Below are 20,612 nucleotides of genomic sequence, written 5' to 3' on the forward strand. Positions count from 1 at the left end.
CGGGAACAACAAAAGACGAAATGACAAAAAAGACGTGACAATACGATACATCCTAAAACAATGTGCCTACAAAGAGCAAGGCGTCTGAAATTCGCGCATTTTTCAGAATGAACCTAATAAATCTTTTAAATGGTTTTGGATGTAATTAATGGTGTGCGCGCATCTGTACCGACTGAAGAATGGCAGAAAATGCAATAAAATTTTAATACTGTCACACTTTGTTATTCCTGACTGAATTAAGTGATGGTTGTTGATAGCTACTAAAAGATCCCTGATATATTTCCGCTGGGGACTCTCACTTTTCTGTGATCAGTTGTGATGATACGTGTTTTATTGTTTACGTCAATTGTTAAGAAGGCAATGTTGATCGTATTGATTATATTGCCCAAGATGATGATTCTAATTTTATTCGACAAATAATCGCGAATCAAATTTTGAATTTGTAATACAAAAATCGTCTCATGACTCGTTTATATGAAAATAGCATCTTAAATAGCGTTATATCTTATTTTTCATTAAGTTAACTTCATCTTATTCTTCATCAGCTAACTTCTATTAGTTACTAAAATAATCGATGAGTGTTTTTTCATTCCGTAATGACCAAAATATAACTGGCAATCTGTACCTCTTCGGCAAGATTCCACTTGTAATCGGTTAACCACAGCTCATATTTTACATAGGACGCCAACGTGAACAAAAATAATATTCTATTCATAAACAAAGCTCGGCAGTACGCTTTGCACTGCCCAGCAATCTGTCAAGTGCACGTTTCGCGCCAAAATTGACGTACAACAAATCTTCAAAATGGCGCTGCCAGTAATTAAAGGACTGCAATAACTGCCCATAAAGCAAACGGAGCGCATTGGTGACGTGCCACCAGTGCTATTTCCGTCCACGACGCCCCTCTACAAATGCTAATGTCCTCTAGGACACTCCAGCGTCATCAAAATATATATATCACAGAGGGAGTCTTCGAGGATTACGTACTAAGTTAAATAAATAAATGTTAAACTAAGCAAATTGCTCATATCTTACTTTTAGAATCGCATATGAAATTAAAAAATATATTTTTTTAGTTATTAAAACATAACATAACTTATATTTTTTGTTTTCTGTAGTATATATACGTGCTTTATCAGGTATTTTAAGATTAAGTCTGTAGTTAATTTTTTTGCACACTAAGAAACCTAATGAGCAATAAAAAAAATGTTACGAGAAATATATAGGTATATACGTAGATAAACACTGAAGGAAGAGTTGTCATATATATAACTTAAAGCAGTTAAAGAGTTTTGACAGTAAAAAAAAATAACCTAAGTATGTAAAGGAAGACAGTTCTGCACTCTCGATGTTTCGTACCGCGGTGCACACCCGTTGGTGTAGTCAATTTAAATTTGTTTAAAATCTTTTTAATCTGTGCCTCAATTTCACTTTGGAAAACGTCTATGTTTATTAATGAGAAATATTAGGACGCGTTTATTTTTATAATTGAATTTTTATTCACGAAGCCATTTGTTGTGCCAACAATAGATTTATTTTGGCAAATGAAAAGTAACAATGTGAACATAGTAATTGACATAAATCAAGCTTCATTTTATTTGATCTCATGACCTCTTATCCTATAAGTACACTGTTCTCGGTTAGCAGCATATTACATCCCAACTAGAACTTTTATTAACGGAACTTAGTTTTCTTTAGCACAAGGAAACTTGAACTAACTTTGGATTTTAAGCAAATCTCTTTGATGTATTATCTATGTCTGTATGTAATTGGTCGATTTGATAAGTATACTTGCAGTTGCTCATATCATAACCCTGAAGATTCCAAAGCTGTGAGTTTTCGATGAATTGGATGCGTTCTTATATCCTTCTTCATTAACAATTGCGCCTGTTTATTCACAGGAAAGTAAAAAACACATTGTAGCTATGAAAAATAATCTCGTACTCAAAATTTCTGCAAAATATCATAAAGATTAATTGAGTATATAAATCTCGAAGATATAACAAACGAATATAGTTAATTTTTTATTAACGTTTTAGTAATTGTAAATTAATTTAAAAAAAAACAGTTATGCTAAAATGATATAACTTGGGATTTCAATACAAAAAAACTTTCGCACTTTCGGGTGGTTCTCAACGTAATAACCAGGCTGAGTGTTCTCACCTGAGCTGAGGACACACCCAGCAGAACAGGTTTCCCACTACCTGATGGTCCTTGGCCACTCGGCTGCAGGTTCAGTGCTGTACATAACGCCTCTATACTACTGCACTGTATATATTAATCTAAACTATTATTATAACGATGTAAGCGTTTGTGGTACACACAAATATGTTTGAGGCGGGTAATCTCCGAAACTACCGAACCGATTTCAAAAATTCTTTCACCATTTGAAAGGTACATTATCCAAGATTGCTACAGGCTATATTTTATCTCAAAATTCTCACGGGAGCGAAGCCCCGTGCGACATCTAGTGTATTATAACTGTTTAATGGTGTAATTCTCACCACAACATCATGCTGAGAGGAGACCTTTTTGGTATAGATATATATATATATATATATATATATATATATATATATATATATATATATACCTAAGTTTGTGTACCAAATAAACATTTTTTTAATTGTCAAATTTCCTATATATATATATACAGGGTGTTAATTTGCATTCTTGCCATATTCACACAGCTAATAGTACTAACCAATACCAATCAGTTTAGTTTAATTTGAGACATCCTAGAATAACGCAGGCTGAGTAATCAATAAACTTAAATTTACAGGACACTGAGGAATAAACCAATTTTTTCGAGTGCATTCATAAGTCGCAATAGGAATAAATCTAGTGGGCGTGGCCGTCTGGCACGGCCGAAATCACCCGAAACAGCGCATGTAAATGAATAATTTCAGATTTCCCTTCCTACTTTACGGGCTTAGGACCGACAGAAATACCTATTTTTAATTAATTAGTTTTATTTTTTTATTACATTATCCCTCATTTCTTCAGAGATCAAAAAGTTAAAACTTATTTTTGTTTTTATAAATTAGGTATTTTTGGCGTAGTTAAAAAGCTGAAATCATCCTATTTACAATTGATTCGTCTATTTACAACACTAAATTAATCTAAGTAAAAAAAATCTAAGTCTTTCTAAGTAATTGTTCGAAGTGCTCACCATTTTCACGAATGCACAGTCTTGCACGGCGTAAAGAATTTCGTTTTAGTTTTCGTAAAACGTACAAATCCTGTTTCAGTTTATCGAATGCTGAAACGATTCGTTCGCGTAACACTTCAACACTGTTGATTTCTTCAGTGTACACCAAACGTTTAACATCACCCCACAAATAATAATCTAATGGAGTTAGGTCTGGGGACCGTGCTGGCCAGTTTACTGGACCTTCACGCCCGATCCAGTTATTACCGAACTTGCGGGTCAGGTATTCACGCACTTGGATTGCAAAATGTGGAGGAGCACCATCCTGTTGGTAATAAAAGTTTTGCAGGGAAGCGAGAGGAACGTCATCTAGCATCTCGTTTATAACGTGATCCAGCAACTCCAGGTACGTTGAGCCGGTAAGACGGCCCTCAATAAAATAAGGTCCGAGTAAATGTCCGTCTATTATGCCAGCCCAGACATTTAAACCAAATCGGTGTTGAAAAGAGTGTCTTTTTATTTTTCTGGGGTTTTCATCCCGATAACTCCACCAGTGCTCATTATGGATATTGAATACACCAACTCTTGTGAACAAACTTTCGTCTGTCCACAAAATGTTGGCGTTTCGGTTGTCTAGCAGCCAGCGACAAAATGTGATTCGTGCATTATTATCCTGTGGGAGCAGATCTTGTACTTTTCTAAAGTGAAACGGGTGTTTCTGTTCACTTTTCAATAGTCTCCACACTGTCACGTGGCTCACATGGAAGTGTCGTCCTGCCTCACGGGTACTGGCACGGGGCTCTACTTCGAAGTAGTCTAGAATTAATTCCTGCAACTCTACAGTAAGCCCTACACTGCCTCGAGCTTGCGCGTGTCTTGGGACGTCAAACTGACGAAAGTCTCTCAATCGCTGTGTGGCCGCAAGCATAACCTGGCGGGTCGGCCTCCTTTGATGTGGAAACATTTCCGCAAACATATTCACGGCTTGCCGCAAACTGTCACCACATATGGCATACAAGCGCACCATTTCCACCAACTCGTGGTTGGTATACGCTTCAGTCATTTTCTTGATTTGATTGTGATACGCAACTTAAACAACACGGACCGGGCAGAGCGAGCGGAGCGAGCGAAATCTTGACATCCGCCGTGCGTCGGCGTCGCGAATAGACTGGGGCGGGGTGGTGGTGCGTTGCGGGGTTGCGGGGATGGCTGGCCGTCGGTCGGCGTTTACGCCGCACAAAGAAAAGGGGCGGAGCTTTTTTTGCCGACTTATGTACTCAAGTTTGCCGACGGACTAGTGATGTGCATATGTTTCGATAATAAGTGTTGTTCATAACATAATGTCGATTAAATAAAATATTCTTAAAAAAAATACCTAACTTTTGATCATGTTTTTTTAATTGATTTGTGTTCAGAATCAGTAATATAACAACCTCTGTGAATATGGCAAGAATGCAAAGTAACACCCTGTATATATATATATATATATATATATACCTAAGTTTGTGTACCAAATAAACATTTTTTTATTTCTCTTTCTGTATGCAATAATCGAAATTTGACAATTAGGCTATTTCTTCTTTTAAACCTAATTTGTATCTATCCCACTGCTGGGCAAAGGCCTTCCCTTTCTGCTTCATATGTTTAAAGTTTTTTTTTTCTTTCGGATATGTGTGAGTTTCTTTAATTATTATAAAACAATTTAATTTCAGCTTGTGAATACGGTAAACTATGTAAATCCAGTTTTGAATTATTATTAAAAAAATATATTATGATTATGTATAATATTTTTTTCATTTTTTCAATTTTCACAGAAATCATTGATTTTTTATTCATTTTATCAATAAAACAATGTATTAAAAAATCGCGTGCGCAGATCAGCTATCAAGCCAACAAGTCTGGCCTTATGTTTACTGCTCAGGGCTGCACGGTGCATTGACCTGAACCAAAATAAATTGTCGCCGTATGCATGTGTACTACCGATGATAAAGAACCAATGTCTCCCGCCAAAACGGCGGTGTGCTCCACTTGGATCTGCTTTGTTGCACTTGTAACCAAAAATGAAGGTTCAAAAGGATTTCTTACAAAAGAATATAATGTTTTTGATTTTTTTTTTGTCTGAGGAGGAAATTATTTTTTTCATTAACAAAACTTTCAATTAATCAAAAAAAAGGCAATCGATATTGCACTTTTAGTGTTTTTTTTTCTTATAAAATAAATTTATTTATTTTAGTACACGGTACCAAAATAAATAAATCTTATTTTAATGTATTTATTAACTCAGTCTGTGTGGTTTTCCCATACACTATTATTTATATCGTACGGCGGGTCTAAAGGCGAACAAGAATACAATCATATAGTCAAGTATACGCAGGCTCCACAACTCCGCTGCTTCGGCTTGGAGTGTGTGGTCGCCATCAGGTCCAAATAATATCAGCAAACATTCAAGTGTGACACAAAATAACGAGGTACGAGAAGTGACGTCTTTGCCAAATAGGCATTAATTAATTTGACAACACTACAAACAAAACTATCCCTATTTAAATATATATGTTACCTAGGTAATAACCTAGATGTTGCCCGAGCTTCGCTCTCGTAGGAATTTTGAGATAAAATATAGCATATAGCAATCTTGGATAATGTACCTTTCTAATGGTGAAATAATTTTTGAAATCGGTTCGGTAGTTTCGGAGATTTAAACATACAAACTCACAAACGCTTATCTCTATATAATAATAGTATAGATAAAATAATTAAAACTTGTGTGTCTGAATAAATTAAATCAATTCAATATTATCTTTTCTTGTGCCAAGCAAAGACCACAAATGGTGGATGTATTGCTAATATCGCAAATAAAGAATTGATTTGGAATGTCTTTCAATATCACATTGTAAATAATGTAAACTTACATTTTTTGCAAATAAATTTATCTCCGTCTTTAAAATATGATCGAATGTTCGGCTCGATTTCAATAATACTAATAAATAATTCACTTTTACGTCAATTTAACCATTCTCTCATCTGCGCATTCCATATTGCGACTTTAAGAAATTCACGTGACAAGGTTTTTGTGCCTCGACGTCTTCATTTAGATCATTCAGCTCCTCATGACTCATTTTTTGACAAAGCACCAAGTGGACTGTTCACTGAACTCCATTCGCAATATTTACATTATTTGTTTGACCATATTCTCATATGGTAAACTATAATTTGTTCCTTTATAATTTGTTAGTTTCTCACATCCCTGTTGCATTTGGGTCAAGCCCAGGGGCAATGTAAAAACAAACATTTATTTTAAGATTTAGCTTTGATTTTACGATCACCTGCTTGACGTCAATCCTTCTTGGGAAAGTTAGATAGCCTATGAACGGCTAAGGCTGTCCCTTAGTCACCTCGTACGATATGTAATGGAGGTTATGGATTGTTTCTATTCTAGCGGCGGGAATTCTAATCTACATATTTTTCTTATAATTATTACAAAAGTGAAAGTGTTTTTGTCCTTCTTTCACATCGAAACGGTGCATTGGATGGAGGTGATTTTTGGTGTGGAGATAGTTGGAAAGCTTCAAACATGGTTTGGCTTCTGGCGTCTTAATTAAGCTATTACTGCAGACAGAACGACAGATTAAAGTAGGTTTTTTGACACACACTTTGTCCCACAAACATTCTGGAACAACTCGTAATAAATCCCCAATTAAAAATCTATTTGTCGAACAAATAAAATCAAACAACGTCAACGTCATCTTGTCAATCAAAGATTGATAGTGTTTCTGAGTCAGCGACAACTTCGATGTGACTCACGAGTCGCGGCTAAAATTACCGCTTGTATAGTCGCAAATTAACGACACTCACAGATACGAGTATATCACATACCGACAATGTAGGCAGGGACAAATATTCGGACAGATGGCGCTTTGTCCTGGCAGAATGGGCAGACTTTAAAAACAAACAAAGGACAACTTTATAAGTGTGTTATTACTCCTAACTGCTGATGATAAAGCGGTGGTGGTAAAGTTTTGACGCCCACCTGTGGGTCGAAAGGTCTCAGGTTCGTATCCTACTCGTGCCATATGAGTTTGTATACCAATTTGACTCATAATATAGTAGTTTTCATAACTTGCACACTGCTTGACAGTTTAATTCCTTATTGTGTATGCGACTACCCGCCACTAGATGGCGGTAAGTAGTCGTAAAAATCATGTCAGATGCGCATTTAGGCGATTTGAATAAAATCTGACACCAGAATTAGTAATAACATACTCGATGTGATGATGACTGCTGATGATGTCCACCACGACGTGTCCGCTGCATATGCTGTAGTGTAACTGTCTGCTGTATTGTGCGTATGAGGAGGGAGATGGTGTTTCGGATCAAGTTCTTCAAGATGAGCGTTTTTGTTCTAACTTCTAAATATCCTGCTACTGTATATATAACCTAACTGGATGTCTGTAAGAGATGTAAGAGAAAACCAGCGTTCCCAATAGGGATTTACGAGAAAAAGTAATCTGTTTCTCTCTCATTCTATTATGTCAGAAAGATACTTAACACAGGACAGCCTACTACTTGTGTGACAGCCAGTCGGCTGTCACATCATAAATTGAAAACAATTTAGAAAGTCATTATCTTGTCTAAATTATTAACACAACAGTCAAAGAGTCATTTTCTATTCAATAACAGGTGACGACATCTCACTGGGCCATATAAATAAGGGCAAATTACGGAAAATTATTTGATAAACTAGTGGAATACTAATTCCACTAGTTTATCAAATAATTTGCCGAATAATGTTATCATCTCTTTCATCTCTTCTAACATAACAAAAGAGTTATCAACGTAATTGAGCAAAGACCAATAAATAGAGGAATACCAAAAATTATGACAAATGACCATATGTTTGTCCCTCTCAACAACTTATGTACCTACTTACTACGGGTCATTGACAGTTTAGATTTAAACAAACTCTTTTTGAACTTATCCAAGAAAATAGAAAAATTTAACACGACTTCAACTCTACTTAAAAAACAAAACGACATCTGTGGCGCAGTGGTAAAGTTCTTGCCACTGGACCGAGAGGTCCCGGGTTCGATCCCCGATCGGGTCATGATGGAAAATGATCCTTTTCTGATTGGCCCGGGTCTTGGATGTTTATCTATATATGTATTTTGTTATAAAATATAGTATCGCTGAGTTAGTATCCCATAACACAATCTAGTCAAGTCTAGAACTTACTTCGGGGCTAGCTCAATCTGTGTGATTTGTCCTGGTATATTTATTTATAAATAATACATTACAACATCATTGTTGTTAAACATACATTGGTATCAAGAAATAATCAACAATAACTTGTACTATGAATTAGTGGCGATTCCAATCCCCACTGAAATGAACCAACAAAGTTTATGTTAAAGAATGAATCATTTCTTTAAAATATCACTGGTAATGAAGGGAAAGTCAAAATAATTTATATGACTCTAAACACAGTGCAAGGATACAGGCTAAATAATCATTCAGTCCATTTATAACATTGCATCTATACAAATTGATGTACATTTTCATTTAACTGTTTGTATGTTCTATTTAAATTGTAATATTATGATTGAATAGAGGGGGGTGAGATGATGGGCTAAAAGTTTGATTGTATATACATATATATACAATCAAATTAATAGTAAAATATATAAATATTTCAGTGGCGCAGTGGTAAAGTGCCGGCCTCTGAACCAAGAGAGGTCCCGGGTTCGCTCCACGGTCGGGTCATGACGGAAAATGATCTTTTTCTGATTGGCCCGGGTCTTGGATGTTTATCTATATGTGTATTTGTTATAAAATATAGTATCGTTGAATTAGTGTCCTATAACACAAGTCTCGAACTTAATTCGGAGCTAGCTCAATCTGTGTGATTTGTCCTAATATATTTTTCCAAATATATTATAGCCGGTGTCATAAGCGATATATCTATACAAATTGTCCATCTTTTTGTCAAGTTTTGTATATCATTGTATGTAGTAGTCAACAGGTTATTAAACATTTTATCGTAACTATGTGCAAAATTCCTCAAAATCTGTCAAATAACTTCAGCGTGAGGATGAAAAGCTTTTGTTTTAATGTAGAAGGTAAAGGTATCTTGAAGGGAACATAGAATATAAAATATTCATTAGTAGCCCTCATCACTCCCACACGATTACAATAATCAAGATAATAATTGTAGAACCCAAGAGTGAACCACAATACCGTGAAGATTGCCTTTATTCAGATTTTGAATGACGCGCATCACTAGTTCTGAGAGTACAGGGCATTTTCGACCCTTTGCCTTGGATAATAGAATTAAATTATCCATAATTTGGGATTCATTTAAAATAGATACTTAGTACTGGATGTGTCGAAGGTAGGTCTAAGGTTTTTAACAATTTATATGTTTATATAAAAAAAATACACTTGAAATACAAAAACATCTTCAAAAGGTGGTTTATTCTTTTAGCTCTTTTCTGTGATTAAAAAAAAATTTTACAAGCATGACAATAATCGGTAATTCTTTGAGTGCGAAAATATTTATTCGTCTTTGTATTGTGTGTCTCATACACTTTAAAGTCACTATAAAATTGTAAAAAAAACCGTTAGCATAGGTATATCTATCCCGCAAGATTGTAAGCTGTCAAGGTAAGTATTACAAACTATAAAAAACAGTTGACAATTTGCTATATTTTTCGGTATAGCTCATAAATCTTGACAGAATTTTTACAAAATGCCTGTGCCACAATATCTTTTTTAAGTCTTTCAGGTCAAAACAAACTGTAAATCCTAGTAATTATCCAATTATTAGGATACGTCCAGCCTCCTACATCCCTGGTGAATGTAAATTCGTCGATGTATAATCCCGTCTCGGTGACTGATTCGTCGAGCGATGTCGCTGTACGGTGCGCAAGCGCACGTTCGTGCAGTTGTTTCTTTAAATTGTTTGTGGTTTATATATAGTGTTATAGGTACATACGAATTTCAAATTATGGTAACATTTCCAAAAAGCATAGATATATTCCTCAGTCGCATGCGCTGAAACGAATACGAAAACCTCCATACGAGCACCCCTTTTAGAAGGGTTTACGTGTATACATATGGATGGATGTATGCATGGATTTGTATTTTATTATATTATTTGTAGTATCCTCGTAGGCAGGTGTCTGTATAAAGTACGATTCACCACTCGTGTGTCTACAACATGCACCCTTGTTAGAATCTGTGACTTTCATTTGTCGGTGAACAATGTATATTGTTTTCTCTTTCACGCAAAAATTTAGGATACGAAGATTCTGTCGTTGTCACCACACACTATGTTGCTAACTCGTGCTCTATACAACGCTAAATCTCGTACGTGAAACAAAACTCAGTTTTTTCACGTACCCAGTACTCAATCAAAAATCGTCAGACAATTTTTTTGTTGTTTACAACACGCTAAATAAAAGCAATATTTTAGACAGCTCTGAACATGCTGACGCTACGAGAGATCACGTGACGGGGCGCGAGACAGGACCGGTTTGCGCCCGCGCAGGGTAACTCCTGATTGCGTCGAGCCCTTCGGCGCACTGCACGATATTCAATTTATTTATATCCTCTCTCGGCTGAGCCTAGCCAACTGCCTGGCTTTACACCACAAAAATTGTACTAATAACTTATACATTTTTAGAAAACTGTTTGTGTAAGATATCACAAAATTTCACTACTAATCAGAAACACTGAAAAAACCTAAGCTGTATGTACCAGTAGCTTCAACATGAAACGTGTACTTTTCTTGTATTTTTCTTAGCTTAAAACATTTCGCTCTACATATAGTCGTATTCCTCATGGCGTCGTGGTCATTATGTGGAATGTAACACGCCCATGAACTTCCTGGACAACGCTAATATAGTGGTTTTCCATTTCCTTACCCATTGGCCTTCTCTATACACCAAAATATAACTTATCCATAACCTTAAGCTATAGTCTTATTTGCCCATAAGGAAACATTATTTTCTCAGGATAGGTACCATATCTAATAATATAAATATGAAAGTGAGTTTATTAATACATTTGATAGCTCTTTATGCTTAATATTCTTGTAATTAATACCTAATTATGATCTTATTCATGCCGGAAAATACATTATCCCCGTCTGAGATAATTATAGTAGATACAACAGTTGACGACCTCGGTGGCGCAGTGGTAAAGTGCTTGCCTCTGAACCGAGAGTTCCCGGGTTCGATCCCCGGTCGGGTCATGATGGCAAATGATATTTTTCTGATTGGGTCCCGGGTCTTGGATGTTTATCTATATATGTATTGGTTATAAAATATAGTATCGTTGAGTTAGTATCCCATAAAACAAGTCTCGAACTTACTTTGGGGCTATCTCAATCTGTGTGATTTGTCCCAAAATATATATATATATCTATTTATTTATTTAATAATCTGACAAAATTCGCATGAGCGAAGACACGACCGGAAGTTCGACATAACATACGTGACAAGCCCTCACAACATAAACGGATGTAACACAACAGTTAATCAGTTATATACAAGACAGCAAACGATTCAATTGGCATGAGTAATTATCGTGTTGGATATATATATATATATATATATATATATATATATATATATATATATATATATATATATATATATATATATAATGTAAATACCACTTTTAATAGACTTTCAATATATCGGCGCACACGCGTCTGATTATGTAAGATTTTTGACAGTTGTTTATCTATGAAATATACATTGTGAGGTTTTACTCATTTCAAAAAAATCGAAATTGAAAAATAATTAGGTAGTTTACAATATAATTATTATTTATTACAATTATTCCTATGGTCCATATTCAAAAGGTTTTCGATAACTGTTTACAAAAAAAAATCACTGTCTATTTTATAAGCGGTTTTCTTTCGATGAGTCGCATATAAATAGTTAATATTTCTTGTCTACAGACAAACAAACAAACTTATGAAGGATCAGGACTTTCAATATTCATTTCGCTACAACTTTTGAACGGCTGAACAGATTTTCATGAAACACGTCTAAGAACACTCGGGATATAATTATCCATGACACAAAAAAAACTAAACTAAAATCGGTTCATCCGTTTGGGATCCGTTTGGGTTTACGAGGCAACAGACAGATATACAGATACACATACAAACACATTAAACTTATAACACCCCTCTTTATGCGTCGGGGGTTAAAACCATTCCAATTAGATACCCTTCCAATTGGCCTAACATAAATAATGACAGCTTGTCAACCCTATCTATTAAATCTCCACGTCCTGAAATATTTCTCATGGTCCCCCACCAAAGAAAACAATAAATAAATCAGTAGTGACTCGTATACTAATGCATGTGGATGTCCTTTCCCAGGCACAGCACATGCAGTTCCCTGAAACATAACCCGAGATGCATTACCGAAACATTTGCTTAAGTATCTAAGTATTGCAACGTAACAAACTTACATTATATGCTGAACTAGCCGCCCGTCCCGGCCGTTCGTCCGGGTCAAAATATAATAAATTATACAACCTTCCTCAGTAATCACACTATATATTGGTGAAAACCGCATGAAATTCCCCGCAGTAGTTTTAGAGTTTATTGCGAACATATAGACAGACGCGACAGAGGACATTGTTTTATCATTATGTAAATTAAATATTATTTTTTATTATTAAATATATTTCCAATTTCAAAAACACTCATTATTTTACTTGACGACTTCTGTAACCTAATGGTCGTTATGGATGGATTGCTACACTGGAGGTCCCGGGTTCGATCCCCTGTCAGGTCAACATGGAAAATAATATTTTTCAGATTGGCCCGAGTGTTGGATGTATATCTTCATGTATATGTTATAATCACACAAGTCTCGAACTTACTTTGGGGATAACACAATCAGTGGAATTTATCTATATATATATAAATAAATATTATTTATTATAAACATCATATCTAATTAATATCGCTCTAATTACAATCAATAAATGAAGTAACCATATTTTTGAAAGATAAATCACACCTTCTGATAACGATTCAAAATAAACAACCCACCATTACTCACTCAAACCGAATCGAAAGGGTTACAGCATTCCCATAACCATCCTACCGATGCGTATACGCAGCAATATGAAAGGGTTAAGACAAAAAAAAAGTTAATTCGAAATGACACCCCACATGCAGCCATCCGGCCGAGCGAAGATTTAGCTGTAAGATCAGATATAAAGCTGCGTACACACATGTTTTTAAAAATTAAAATAATCCATTGAGATCTCGCTTGCATCATTTTTTTTCTTCCGGTTGTATTCGCGCCTGTGACGCCCCGAAGCGTAAAAATAAACCTACCTAATGTCAACCATCTTTGAAAATGCTGGTCTTGCCTATATATCAACTGTCAAAGCTATATATATATATACGTGATAATGTAACTAAATCTACGCCACTACAATAAGTTGTTAGAAAATTGACTGCAGTTAAATAGAATTTTAAATATAAAAGAACAGCTGAATTATTTATTTGTATAATGTATAGTTCCTTTTTCAATTATATTTTTACAGCGAAGTTAGTAGTATGTGATACGCGGCGTAGCCAGTATTTTATTCGTAGCATAAAAAAATAAGTAAATAATTGTAATGAGACCGTTAGAGCTACAAACGTCTACGCACTTGCGTAGCCAATGCTACGACACGAACGCACGCAACAAAGATTGGCCGAATCATTCGATTAAATAAAGAGAATCGCCATGAAAATTTTTACCTGTGACAAAAAAAGCCGCCAATTTCTTTTTTTTAATTCAACAGTTCTAATTATCAAGATTCGCTGTCAGATTTATTTGAATCTGATTTTTTTTTTTCTAACACAATATAAATGTACAGCGATCTATCATCACTGGCCAGTATGTTCCTGCCTTTAGAACGCATGTCATTAAAACATAAGAGAACATTTCCTCCCGTATTATCGTCTCGATTATAACCAGATGTCGGACATCGGGAATATAAGATGGAAAGCAGTGACGTATGTGTGATGGGAGATTTTATTATAGTTACAACTTTTACATTCGTTTACGTCAGCAATTATTACGTCAATCATAAAAATAATGATATGTCTCGTCCAGCCTTAAACAAAAGATTAATGACATTTTAAATTTATGACTGAAAGCGAAAGCGCACTCTGTGTTCAGACCCTTTATGGCCGAAGATGCAACCGCTATCGCGATGCAAGATAACGCTCATAGACAGGAATAATAATTTCACCGTCTTTTGGTTTCGTTGTGGAAAAATATAGAGTTTAGTTTTTTCCATTATTTTTTTTTTTACAATAATAATAATATTTTATTCTCGTATGAATAAAAACATGTCAGCATGTTGTTACTCATACGAGAATAAAATATTAAAACCATAAAATAAAATTATGAAGAATAAATAAACAATAAATCAATTAAAATTACTAATTAAAACGCATTAAATCACAACACTATTATCAAAATAGTCGTTAGAACCTCATTATCGATAACTATAAACAAAGAACATTTTCTTTAAACCATTCCTCATCTAGTCCGGTGGTTTGTCAAAAAAAAACTCAGTCCATCTATCTTGGGACGACCATCGTTAATAACTCGGACGTTTGGACGATAAAATCGAGCTACTATATAAACTTATCTTGGCCACCATCGCCACGTCGATATCGAGTTGTCGATATCGATTTAGAGATCTTAACAGACTACTCTAGAGATGGCCCAATCTGATTTTTATTATGATGTACGCGGTAAATTGATGGTTTTAAATTAGTTTATTTTTTGTCTGGTTTAAAGACTATGTGTAGACGGGTTTCCATATTTTTATTATTATTATTATATATTATTATTATTTGTATCTCCTTTTGGGATTCACGGCATATGGATCCAACACGTAGAGGCCCTTTGGAGAATTTTGATGTTGAGTAGGTTGTGTTATTATTATATATTATTATTATTTATTATATTAAGTCCTTCCAAGAGCATAGACTTATTGTTTTACTGACCTCTGTCAGTATCGTTGTGGACAGCTAATAAAAACAATTCCCCTGCTATTACAGTAACAACAGACCGAGGTCTGTTGTTACCGTAATAGCAGGGGATTGTAAAAAAATGTATAATCTAGGTAAAACAGATATTAGGATAGATTCTAACAATGCAGCTGGATCATTATACGAAGATTCGAAGTTGGTTGGAAAGTCAACTTTCAAAAAGTACGAAATTATAAAAACAAACTTTGCGATGGTTCTTCAACCGTCATTAAAAAAATGAAATTGTATAACGACTATTATTAGGAAGTCATCACAATTAACTTAATATTTAATGTAGCTGTTGAACAAATTAATTTATCTTCCTTTGCTAACATTTCAGCTGGTTGTGACGTCACTTGTCCGTGACGTTTAGCATGGGCCGTGTCGAGTCCAAAAATGTGTGATTTTATTTTTGTCATAACTTGGAAAGCATTATCATTTTGATATTAGTATTACTTGATGATTCAAATTCAAAATTCTTTATTCAAGCGGCGCAACAAACTTCACCGCAGCCTTTTCTCCAAGGACGTCAATTAACAAATATAGGTCTTATACATATATTAAAAATTAGGAGGACGAATTTACCTCACGATGCTACCTCATGCTATGTGATTTGTCTCTTTCTACTTATTTTTATTTATTTACATATTATAACAACAAAAAGTATCTTATATATGTCACTCTCCAGCTTTAACACTATATCCACATTAAAAAAGGACAAGTTACATTACAAGTTATATAAAAGCTTATAATAACCCAAAAAATTCACGTCTTAAAAAAAACATAACATTCGATATCCTAATGAAAGTAGTCCAGTAGCTTTTAAACATAAATTACTGTTATTTATATGTAGAGTTGCGCATGCGCAAGTCATTTAGATGAACGGAATTGCTGCCTACTATGTTATTAGTGCAAAATGCGACGGCTTCCTATGATTTATTGCTATGCAATTGATATTTTATATGTAACTAACTTAACATCTGTTTTAGTCTATGATCTAAGCTTATTTTAAGCATAACTTAGTAAAAGATTTAATTTCGGTTTCACACAAATTCAGTTTAATATATAATAGATTTTTACAGGTAATAAATGTGTTATTAAAAAAACCTTGTATGAGAGAGGGTAGAGCATACTATCGTACCACAAAAACTAAAAAGCGCAAATCTACCATGTATAGTAATAAAAATTGTTTTTCAAAAAAAAATTAACGACTTTCTTGACACTGAAGTGATATAACAAAGAAAGTCATGTGCTCCCCACTACTTGAATGAAAGTCAATATTAAATGCACGGATTTTCATGCGGTTTTCACCAATACATAACGTGGTTCCTGAGGAAGGTTTAGCTGTATAGTTCATTGTGTTTTTACCCGAGCGAAGCCGGGACGGACCGCTAGTTACATATAAAGATTAGCTGGTGCCCGCGGCTTCGCCCATTTCCCACGGGATCATTCATATTCCCGGAATGAAAGGTACCCTAAAGGTATCCTTCTCCGTATTTCAAACTACATGTATGGAAAATTTCAAGAAAATTTGTTAAATAACTAAAGCGAGAAGAGGTTACAGAGAAACATAGTTTCACATTTATAATATTAGTTAGAACTAGGGTTATCATTTTGATGTCTCTGTTCAATTAAAATTCTTCAAAAAAACACAAAATTTTCGTTAATAGCCTGTGAATAAAGTTCAATGAGAAAATGTTTATTTTAACTACATAATTCCAAAATGAGCCCAGTACAAAGTAATGCCCACACCTGCGCTGGACTGTATCCTCCTTCGCAGGAAATTATTATGGATTCTTAATCATGGGCTCGAGGAACGGTGTCTGACAGCTAGCAGACAGGCGGCTAGTGTACACGAACTATCGACCACATATCGACCTGCCCAGGCGCAATGGAAATTCGCCGCTGTTAACACCGAATAAGATTCTTTTTAAACTTATATGCGGTTGTGTGTACCCCGAAGTAAGTTTCTCATTGTAGGAGCAATTGGTTTCTTCATGATTAGGAACAATTTCTATAGTAATATTTTTAATACTGTAACATTTTATATTTAACAATATCCAATGCAGCATTTTCGCACTTTGTTCTGAGCTTAGTTCAGCAAAATCAAGATGCCAGAGTAATATAAATTACCAAGTGGAAATGCACATAAAGCTGGGTGTTTTCTTTCTTTTTCGATGTACATTAACATAACAGCAAATACCCTTCTCATTTTTGATACCAGAGAAGAGAGAAAGGAATTGCAAATACACAATGACTTAGATGCGAATTTCCTTCTCCTATCAAGTTTACACGAAATGTGATGTGAAAGGCCCACGGAACCCGATACGTTCACGGACTGTCAATCCCACTGGCCACTTGTTGACCGCAAACGAGCACTCACTCTCCATTACTCATTAGTTAACACGTGTTAGTGAAACATAAAGTATAGGCGGAGTTACACGTAGACTTGAAAATTACTTCTCTCAAAATTGCGTGTGGTTCCAAATTCGTAATTCGAACGTTCGTTCCATTCCAACCTAGAATTCATCCACATTATATTCATATGCATGTCGTACGAGACGCCTAACGACAATAAAAGCCTGGACAGGTACTCGTAATAAGCAATATCAGTATTGCAAAAGAGAATTGACGACAGGCAGAACTTAAAACCACAGCCAAATCTTCAAAATTTAAAGGTAAACTTTTTAAGTGAACCGTGCACTTCATGGGAAAATACTATGATATATTAATTAAATATGATAACTATCTGTAAACTTGATGGACTAACACCTTCATAAGACACGGAAGCTCCTTCTGAGCGATCACTATTTAACATGTATATTTATTTCAATGTTTTGATGCGCGACGTCTTTGCTTTCTTTTTGTATCAAGACACCTTAAATCGGAGGCGATGGCCGGACAGATAATATAATCGAAATTCACTGCTAGCGAACACTAAAAAATGTTACAGAGATTCTACCACGTTTTGTTGTGAACACGGTTGTTTTATCTGTCATGTGCAGTATATGCATGCTAACGCTATTGTATATCGTTAAAATTTCCACGAAAAAAATAACTAATTTTCCATACGTTCTCACAAAACTCATACTAATCGTACAGTGCACTACGAAATACGTAATTACTTACTTTATGGGTAGAAAAAGCATATAAAAAGGGTAACTTTTATATGCTTTTCCTTTGACGATCGGTTGACGACCTCGGTGGAGCAGTGGTAAAGTTCTTGCCACTGAACCGAGAGGTCCCGGGTTCGATCCCCGGTCGGGTCATGATGGAAAATGATCTTTTTCTGATTGGCCCGGGATGTTAATCTATATATGTATTTGTTATAAAATATAGTATCGTTGAGTTTGAGTTAGTATCCCCTAACACAAGTCTCGAACTTACTTTGGGGTTAGCTCAATCTGTGTGATTTGTCCTAATATATTTCTTTATTTAAATATAAGGATACAAGTGGTTACTTGTATCCTTATATTTACCTAAGTTTTATAATGTTTAATCGATATAGCTACAAAAACGATTATTAGGTATTCCTTGTATTATAAACTATATATATAGCACATGTTCTGATTTTTTACATCACACTTTCACATTTTATAATATTTAATTTGTTTAATTGAATATAATCAGTGAATTTGGTTGTTTTTTACCACATCACGCTTTGTCTCTCGATCTTGAAATTTGTTTTTTTTTTTATAGTAACGTGCGCGCGAAGTAACGCACTAAAGCTAGTAACATTGTAATTCTTTGTTTTAAGTACAAGCTTCTACATAAAATATTTCTTACAGTGCTTAATGACACATAGATATCATTTGCATTTTCTACTTACCGAGAAAAGAAAATGGCGGCATTTCCCGTGTTTTTGTACGCCAAAGCGAGAGAGTAAACATTAGAAATCTGGACCTATCGTATGCGCACAATAAATGTGATGTGTCTCTGAAATAACTCTTTCAATTTAACATTGTCGACATAAATTATGACTTCGAAATCAGTAGCGATAGGCTTTTAAAAATATCCTCATTTTTGCATTAGATAATATGTTGGAAAATAGTCTAGATTACTCGAAAATTGCTGAATACGATATGTATAATATTTATGATATGTATTTCACAGTACATTGTTTTTTTCGAGGGATTTTATAGACAAAATCAAAGCTAGCTGCTGCTATTTAACAAAGATAATGAAAATAAAAGAAAGCACAAATTACTTACATCGTTCATTCCATCCATCATTCCATCTTCAATCGAGTAATATTACTATCGGCGAAAATTAACCATACTTTTCTCTTAATTTCAGATACGACAGCGCCCTACGTGCTTTACAAAGATGGCGTCGAGCGAGCACCTCCCGGCACGCAGTGGGGTGGGGGCGTCCTGGACGGGGGCTACCAGCCCATGCAGCACCAGAGCATGCAGAGCCCCGGGGGCCCCTCCCCGCAGCCCGAGCCCCAGCTCGCCTCGCCCGCGCCCTCACCCTACCCCCCTGCACCACCCCCTCCAGACCCCACGGGCGCAGCCGACGACGCAGCTCAACAACTCGCACAACAACAGGCCCAGCAGCAAGCCCAACAACAACAACAGCAGCAACAAACCTCCCCCGAACACATGCAAGTCGAGCAGCAACTCCAAAGCCAACCGCAAACCCAAGACCATCTCGACAGAACCCCTTGCTTTGTCCCCCAACCGGACTTGCAACAGCAATACGCAACACCATACTTCAAAGAAACCAGACCAGCCAGCCACATGCTCAGCACTGGGGGTTTTCCTTTACATTATCTCAAACAAAATGGCGTACTTTCACTAGAGGGCCCCATTGACCAATACGGGGCACCTGAACTCAGACATCTGCCAGACATAGTACAACCAGAGCAGCCAAAACCACGGAAGCACAATCCGAACTCTGAACTGAGATTATTCAAATGCCTGACGTGCGGTAAAGACTTCAAGCAGAAGTCGACGCTGCTGCAGCACGAGAGGATCCACACGGACTCCAGGCCGTACGGCTGTCCCGAGTGCGGCAAGCGGTTCCGCCAGCAGTCGCACCTGACGCAACACCTCCGCATCCACGCCAACGAGAAGCCATACGCGTGCGTGTACTGCCCGCGCTCGTTCCGGCAGCGCGCCATCCTCAACCAGCACCTGCGCATCCATTCCGGTGAGAAGCCATATACGTGCGGCGAGTGCGGCAAACATTTCCGCCAGAAGGCCATCCTGAATCAGCACGTCCGCACACACCAAGGCGAGCGCTATTCACACATATATGCCCTTCCCCGCTCCCCGCGCGCGCCGCCCGCACTGACCGCGGTCACTGCAGGCGACGCCTGCGACTCCCGCCGCCCCCCACACGTTCGATTCGGTCTCGCATCCATTGGCCTTCCTATCAAACAAATTCTCGGTCCCC

The 20,612-nt window shown here is 36.1% G+C and overlaps 1 protein-coding gene across 2 annotated transcripts in view; it reads left to right on the forward strand.

Moving 5' to 3' along the window:
- Positions 1–20,612, forward strand: part of jim — a 61,579-nt gene that overhangs the window by 32,879 nt on the left and 8,088 nt on the right. The window contains exon 2 of one of the 2 annotated variants that reach the window (XM_053750159.1): positions 19,509–20,450. In XM_053750159.1, coding sequence (XP_053606134.1) covers positions 19,509–20,450 — 942 coding nt within the window. The remainder of the gene's footprint in view (positions 1–19,508; positions 20,451–20,612) is intronic. The other variant, XM_053750160.1, reaches the window with a different exon arrangement.

Source organism: Plodia interpunctella, chromosome 10 (genome assembly GCF_027563975.2).
Source record: "Plodia interpunctella isolate USDA-ARS_2022_Savannah chromosome 10, ilPloInte3.2, whole genome shotgun sequence".
NCBI lineage: Eukaryota > Metazoa > Arthropoda > Insecta > Lepidoptera > Pyralidae > Plodia > Plodia interpunctella.